General features: G+C 31.4%; 1 protein-coding gene across 1 annotated transcript in view; it reads left to right on the plus strand.

The window, feature by feature from the left end:
- The first annotated feature begins 3,420 nt into the window (after window positions 1-3,420).
- Window positions 3,421-7,470, plus strand: part of LOC108749143 (histidine-rich glycoprotein-like) — a 4,983-nt gene continuing 933 nt past the window's right edge. Inside the window, exons 1-3 of the mRNA XM_018487676.1 lie at window positions 3,421-3,435; window positions 5,844-5,919; window positions 6,138-6,362. Coding sequence (XP_018343178.1) covers window positions 3,421-3,435; window positions 5,844-5,919; window positions 6,138-6,362 — 316 coding nt within the window. The remainder of the gene's footprint in view (window positions 3,436-5,843; window positions 5,920-6,137; window positions 6,363-7,470) is intronic.

Raw genomic sequence — 7,470 nt, forward strand, 5'->3', positions numbered from 1 at the left:
AAACGTTTATTTTAATAAACTTATGTTTTTATAGTTAATCCAGCATTAAGGTCTAGCTTGGCTCGTAGCCCTTGTTTTATTTTTAATTTTTTAATTTATTAATCTTCTTTTTTTTATCTCTCTAAATGCCAATATTATTTTCTATAAGATCTTAAGCATTAAAGAATTAATTTAGAAAAAAGCTCAATGATTGTGTGATAGATGCTCGTCTAAAGTTAAACATGGGTTGGATCTATATTTAGGAAACGCTATCAGGATAACTGCATCATGCTATTCTTGTTTCGTTTAATAAAGAAAGAATAGAAACTTTTTATTTATGTATAATTTTCAAAGAATGTGCAACCATGGCCAGCACAATGAGAAGTACAAGATACCTTACACTTTTAAAAATTACATTTTATTTTTCTTTTGTAATATAAAAATATCAAAATATGAAAATACCCATATACAAATATTAAAAAAACAGTTTTTATTACACAAGAAATATCTTTGTTATTTTATATTAATTTAAAATAAAATATTAAATTTATCTTTATATGTAATTGTTTTGTTATTTAAAGTAATCTGATTTTAAGAAAAATTTGGATATCCTGATTTAATAAAAATAATGTTTTTCAAAATTAACTTTTTATTTAACTTGAATTAATTCAATCTTAACGTAACTTTAACTAATTTAGCTTTTTGTTCATTTAACTTTTAACTTAACTAAATTAATTTTATTAGCCATAAAATTAACTTTAACTTAATTTAGTTAAAAAATATATTAACTTACCTACTTTTAATACATAAATGATTTTAAGTAAATGTGTAATTTTAGTTTAAAATTTATTACTTTTAACAAAATACAATTATACAACCAACAAACACGAGAACTGTTATTTAACTCAAAATTACGTTCATTTCATTAAATAGCAATTACCTATAATTTCCAAATAAAGTATAATACTAACAAAATCCAAACAAATTAATAGATTTAATTTTGCGTAAAAAAATATCTCTTTTCTTGCAAATTTATACTTACATTCATGTTTTTTCTCCAAACAATTAAATATTTTCAGTTATATAGGAGTCAGTTGTACATCTCACACGAAAATATTTTGGTACATATTATTTGAGTATATAATAGCACAGAAAATGTCTATCCGTTAATTTGAAATTCTCTTTCTCATTAAACACTGTATAATCCACGTAATATTTTGTAGATTCAGTTCTACCTTCCAATTCGATAATCTGCTTCTTGGTCGTAATTATTCCGTTCGCAATATACAATACATCTGGTAGTATAATTATGAACTACATATTATTTTGTACGTCGTTAACGGTAGTTTCCATGGTGAATAATTAATTTGTATGCTGTGTAATACGCAATACGAATAATAAAATCTTGAAGTAAGATTAACGCATGGCGCATAATGCATATTCATTAGATGTAAGTAATATTGCATGTTATTTCTGCTGTAGCGACCATCACGCTGTAAATTAATTGATTTGACTGCCGCCTCTGAATTTTACACAGTCTCGGAGCGGAATGATATCACCGGAAAATTGCGCAGCGCGTATAAGAACGAGCCAAGTAATCGAAAAATCCGCGCGCGCTTTCTCCGTGCTTCCAATGAGAGAACGAACAAAAATCTTTAATCCGCTGTGGCCGCGATTGCGCTACTTTTACAGCAACACGGATGAAAAATGTTGATTGACTATTTCGGCAATTGTCGTAGCGAGTAATAATTTCACAAGGAGGCCACAGCTGCTGTTTCAGAAAATACCAAAAAATACCAGAAAATACCAAAAAACGGAACTACAATTAAATAGATACACATTTTTTTTAGGTAAATATATAATAATTGGCGTATATACCTACAATTATATATAATAGAAATGTTAATGTTTTTTTTATATTTAGCTCTTCGTTTGTAATCATATTTTTAGTTCCTTCAATTTTTATTTCCTTTGTCTGCAATCTAGATTTTTTATCCAGTCCAAGTTTTTTATTCTCTAAACATAAAAAAGTGGGAAAATTCAGGATTACTTTTCAACATCTTCATTACATTACCAAATATTTTTAACACATATATTAAAATTTGTATATAATAATACATAAAAATTTGAACAAAAATGAAGAAAAAATGGAAAATCGTTTAAAAATATATAATTCAGAAATAACGAAATCACACTGTGCTATCCTCTCTCCTTTTTATTTGAAAAAATTTGAAAGTAAAATTTTATTTGTGTTAAAAAGACTCAGAGTGTAAATGGAGGAAGTAATTTTTACAATTGTTAATTTAACATTGGAATCATACACGCAAGCTTAGTAGAATAAATACAATAATAGTACAACTGTAATATAAATTAAATACAATTCTTCTGTAATTCTAGGATCTTTTTTCAGTTTTTAATTAATAATAAATTAATATCAAAAGTTGAACAAAATTAATATTTAATTAACATTAAAAATTAATTAATATTAGTATCTACATATTACTACATTAATTAAACGCACATTTATATTATAATTAATTTGCATTATATCAATGATATTTCAAAAATAGATTTCACTTCTCATTACTGCCTTCATTTCAAAATTTATCCTTTGTCACGGATAATATTTCTCAAATGTGAAAGAGAAAATAATTAGCCACTTCAATCAAAAATTATCGACAAGCTCCTGAATAATTGTACTCGAAACTCATTGCCTTCATAAAAGATATTGTTGTTAATTATGACAGTAAAGGAAGTGTTTGACATACGATCTCATTGTTTACATTCCATCATTGTCATATATACGTCAGACGGAAAGTAAAAGAGAAAGAAGAAGAAAGAAGGAAACCAAACTCTCATTTAATATTATAATACTGTTATCCAACTGTATTTAAAGAATTATTTAACAAAGATTTTGTAATTTTAATTTTGTATTCAATTATTTTAAATCATACGACTTTTAAGAATTGTCTTAAGTGTATTTCATTATTTTTTCATGTTTCATAAAAAATGGAGATTTTAAAAAACATACTTATAAAAAATTTATATCTCTAAATCTCCTATTTATCTTTAAGTATTCTTGGAAAGCTAATGGATCAAGTAGAAACAGAACGTAAAAATTAGTACATATCACATTATACATTTATTATTTCCGAACCATTGCTTTCCCGGTCGTAAAATCGCAATGCCAATTCGTGTCTGGCAGTGACGAACATTGGGGTCGTACCATAGCGTTGTTTCAAAGAATTATTATCATTTCTACGACCCGACTGGTCACACCTCTTACTGTGCGGTATTGGGGACCAACCGCAGGGTACGACAAACGAATTAATGGTTAAAAGAGATCGTTTTTGCCTATCCGGGGGTGGCCGCCGCTATAAAACGATTCCGTTCCTTTCGGCCCAGAGGTAGTCCATTGGCTGTTTTCGTTAAGGAAGAAACATGGCCTTTGTGAAGGTAAACTAAAGTCGATAACGCGGCATTCGATATCGTAAATTGATACGCCGCGGGACCGTAGGCAATACAGTAGGGAATATTACTAGGGCGCTTTGCTAGAACGGAAATTCGTGTTGTAACAGGTCGGACGAAGGCATGCACACGTCGCTTATAATTACGTATTCTTGCGAACAAAATTGTGGAAGGAGTTGCATCTTTTGTGAACGCGTTACGCCGCTGACGTCGGAATAATTGCGCATCCCGGAAAGTATTAACGTGGAAAGCGTTACAATGCGAGCGAGTTGCGCCGGGCGAGGAGTAATTTTTAGTTCACACATACACACATACGCGACCACTATGTAACGATTATATAACGATTAAAACGAAAATACAATATTTTGCCGTTATGAATGTTGGAGTGTATTAAAATCTCGATTATATTATAAATTATAATATTTAAATGATAATTATATTAAAATTTTGCAAATAGTAAGGTACGTCCCAGTGACATGTATCTATATTCGGATACTTATACAAAATTTATTATTATTAATCTCTAATGCTTTTTTATTATAATATTATAATTTAGTTATATTTGAAGGTTACAATTAAATAACAACGATATAAAGACTCTTAACGATATTAGTCATAAATACATAACTTTTGACTGCCCCATCGCATATACAACATTAGACTACGTCGAGATCCATCATAATTACTGATTTCCGCGCGTTAAAAATGTTGCGACACTGAACTTTATTTATTTATTATTTATTTTTTTATGTAGTCTTTTATTACTTTTTTTTATTATATTCATTTTTTTACATCTGAGGAAGGCTCAATCCAGCAGCCGAAACTTGTTTGTTTTATATTAATATACGCCGTTCTACTTCTTATTTTATGTATTTATGACTAATATCGTTAAGAGTCTTTATATTCACTTTGTTTATTTTGGTTACAATTAAATTATGATATTATATTTAAAAATTTGTATATTTTAAAATTAAATTATGATTATTATACTTGAAATTAATAGTATAAACAAATAAAGATTTGTATAAATGTCTGGATGTAGGTAAATGTCCGGTTACTGGAGCGTTTACCTACTTTTATAATACTACATTATAAAATTATAAGAGTATAAAACATTAACGTTAATTGAACAATTATTAATTCTGAATAATGTAAGTAGATTTTAGAAAATTTTACGTCAACAATGCTGTTTTAAAATCAAATCGCAAAATACTTTGCTATAATTAAGACAATAAGATATTGTTAATTAAAGTTATCAATGTCTTTGTTTTTGCACCGCAATAATTTCTTTCGAGATTGAAATATACCGTCCAATAGGAACTTAAGAAAATATCGTTATACAATAGCCTTTTAAGTGAGAAAAGGGTGCATACTATCCATCTTCATAAAACGTTATAATAAAGCCTTATAACGAAGACTTATCGATCTTTCGCCCCAGCTTACGCACAGCGTATAATATTTCTTTCTTTTTTATTTTACGGATTGAATATTAGAAAGAGTATTAATCGTATTAAAGTGAAAGCAAGAGATCAATTGAAAATTAATATACTACAATTTAAAGCAATATTATATAAATGTAACAGAATATCGAAAAAGAAGATATTCCTGCTACAAAAGATTTTAATAAAACTACTTATTTCAAGTGAAGCTAGGAATTTCCTGAACGGTGCATTTATCGCGAAGAGATCCAAATCCCCTTCTCTCTCGTTCTCTCTGTCTTCTCTCTCTTTGATATCCAATTTGCGGGAAGTGGACGGATATTAACCTTTCATGATCCACTCGAGTAAAGATACTATAACGTATAACATGAAGAATAACATGAAGGGGGCTCAGCACTTCACCTGGCCGCAGGCAAAGACGCGATTCCGACCTCAAACTTCGGATGATCGATCCAATTTCAAGTTTCGCCGATCTCATCGACCCGTAGGGCGCAATGCCGTAGCCTCCATAAAACAAATCGCCAGAGTCCAGGTCGCGCTGAACAAAGTATCACGCAGTCGTGACCGTAAACTAGCGAGCGCGGAGTGTTTCGGAGGTCTTTATGTGGGCGGTAAAAGCGTCTCGGTGAGTCCGTTCTGGCACACATATTCGGAAACGAAAGAATAATGGTAGGGCTTTTTTTTCGGTAATTTTCTACTACACCACCACCACACACACCGCATCGTCGGTCGGTGCAATGAAAATGAATTTTGCTTCCTGCGTTTCGGTTTCCTTTCTCTCTCTTTCACCCTCTCGCTTTCCATCTCTTTCCTCCTCTCTCTTTTTCGATTAGATTTAAGAGATTAACTTTTCCAATTATTCGCGGCCACCAATTTACCTTTAACAGCGAACAGTACTTCACGGGCGGCGTTGTCGGCCGCTTACACGACGCTCGAATGTCCCTCCTCGCTTTGCAGGAATTGATTGTCTGCGTCGTCTTCGTCGCTGTCGTTGTTAAGAGCTTTCCCAGGATGTACGAGGAAAATGCGGTGGGTGAATGTCTATCTCGCTTAATTCATGGAATCGGTCACTCGAGAAGGTAATTACGCGCATTGATGAAAGGTTTATCGATCCGCACATGTTCGTCTCGATACTCACATGTTATAAACTGCGGGTTAAATTAGGCTTAATTTTGTTAAAATTACAACGATTTCATTGATTATTCAAAAAGATCTGTGAATATAATAATTTTCTATGAAATCAATTAATAGAGGAAAACAATGGCGGGGGACAGACCGCGGATATAGATCGCAATGAACACAGTCATGATCACGCGTACTCATATCATCATTTTGTCGAGCCAGTGGCGGGCCATCACGAGGAAATAACCTGGCAAGATAAACACCATCATCACATCATTACAAGGTATAAATATTCCTATGGCGTAGACGATCATCATACTAAAGATCATCACGGACAGAAAGAACACCGTGACGGTGAATATATAGAAGTACCCTCGATATTCTCTAAGGCTTTAGCGCTTAACTTTTATATTATATTAATATCGTTATCACATATTATCTCGGCATGCTGAACGAGAATAACAGATTCTTCTTCAGAATGTTACATGTATTTTTTTAACAAAATGAAAAAATTATGAAAAATTACAAATTTTTCTGTATTGTATTTGAAGTAATATAAAAAATTTGGCAGTTTAGAACCTAAATCTAAACTATATTTTAAAAAAATGATTAAGATATGTGAGAAAATTTTTATTTAAAGTAAAAATTGTTAAATATGAATATATTGATATCTTATTGAATTTTTTATACGTAATATGTAACATTCATCTTTATTAAGTATAAATCTAATTTGAATCACTTTTTGCAGAGCCTGATATGTTAAATAAAAATCTCTGTATCTGTTATTTGATTACCAAAGATTGCTATTGAGAATGTCAATTTGAAAATTAATTTTTAATTAAAAATTAACTTTTTTCTTCTAATGTCATATATTTGTAGCATACATGTCTCTTATATTGACAAAGTATTCATATAGCAACCCTAGATGTATCGCAATACTAATCCAGAGTCAGCGAGACAGTGAAATGTAATTCGATCTCGCGCTCTTAATTAGAATCTCGAAGTAATTGGATATCTGCTCTTAATTAGAAGCTAGGAAGGACCAGGTTTGTTTCTTACTCCGGTGCGTTACCGGCCCGTTGTGGATACATCCGTCACTTTTCTGGTGCGCTTGCCGTAAAAACGTGAGAGTCCCGTCAAGCTCGTTGGTATTCGGCGTGCGCCTGTTAAATTTAATTGTGACTGATACGAGAGAGAGCATAGAAGTTTATTACGCATTCATTGGGAAGCTCTCTGGCAAAGCTGGCGAATGAAATGCACGGAGCTTACAGGAAAGCTATTCCGATACGGTGTACCTGGAAAACGTGTAACTGCCTGCGTAAACGCGAATTTAATTGGAACGTATGGAGAGATACACGAGTTTCTATTATATCTTCATTCAGTCTAAATACCATTCTTATCTCAGCTCCACATATACGCGAGTATCACGTCTTAATTACTTCAATAAATATCACAAATAGCA

The sequence above is a fragment of the Trachymyrmex septentrionalis genome, unplaced genomic scaffold, assembly GCF_001594115.1.
Source record: "Trachymyrmex septentrionalis isolate Tsep2-gDNA-1 unplaced genomic scaffold, Tsep1.0 scaffold27, whole genome shotgun sequence".
Classification (NCBI taxonomy): Eukaryota; Metazoa; Arthropoda; class Insecta; order Hymenoptera; family Formicidae; genus Trachymyrmex; species Trachymyrmex septentrionalis.